This window comes from Formica exsecta, unplaced genomic scaffold, assembly GCF_003651465.1.
Source record: "Formica exsecta isolate Colony F162 unplaced genomic scaffold, ASM365146v1 C16334842, whole genome shotgun sequence".
Taxonomy (NCBI): domain Eukaryota; kingdom Metazoa; phylum Arthropoda; class Insecta; order Hymenoptera; family Formicidae; genus Formica; species Formica exsecta.
The window spans coordinates 1-748 of NW_021846678.1; the positions used below are offsets into that span (position 1 = coordinate 1).

At 42.4% G+C, this 748-nt stretch overlaps 1 protein-coding gene across 1 annotated transcript; it reads left to right on the forward strand.

Moving 5' to 3' along the window:
- Positions 1-3: 3 nt before the first annotated feature.
- Positions 4-748, forward strand: LOC115234793 (pseudouridine-5'-phosphatase-like; the record flags this gene model as incomplete). Its single annotated transcript, XM_029806163.1, is given in 4 exon segments — positions 4-16; positions 127-193; positions 195-357; positions 484-748. Coding segments are annotated over 4 exon segments (423 nt in total), but the record flags the coding sequence as incomplete, so codon positions are not given.

The window sequence follows — 748 nt, forward strand, 5'->3', positions numbered from 1 at the left end:
ACCAATCCCATGCCAGGTAATACTCTATACCGAGATTGATCGCTGATAGATTCCGCGCGATAACCATAATGTAATATACATGTATATTTCGAGCAATAATATGTACGATTTTGTCCGAAACAATAGGCGCTGTACGGCTCTTGAAGCGTCTACAGGAGAACAACGTTCCAATGGCGTTAGCCACAAGCTCCGATCGAGAATTACCAGTTGAAAACCGATCGTTGGCGTGATCTATTTGAAATCTTCCATGACAAAGTGATCGGCGGTTCGGATCCCGAGGTTATACACGGAAAGCCGGAACCCGATATATTTCTCACGGCTGCCAAGCGTTTCAGCGGCAATCCGGATCCTTCGAAAGTAACGCACTCTTCGAATAACTTAACTCTCAAATACTTCAGCATGCAATATATCATTTTGATCAATAAATGTGATTAAAATCTGTATGAGGTTGTCAGTAGTCAGAACTCTGTAATTCTTTTTCAGTGTCTGATCTTCGAGGATGCGCCAAATGGTGTGAAAGCGGCACTGAACGCAGAAATGCAGGTTGTCATGATACCGGATTCGATGCTTCCCAAACATTATACGAGTGAAGCAACTTTGGTTCTGAATAATCTCGAGGACTTTCAACCGGAGAAGTTTGGGCTACCGCCATATGTGACATAATATATTTCCTTTTCCCGGTTTATCATGCGTACGTGTATGTATGTATGTGCGAGATATGGATTCGTGCAGATAGGATATATATATA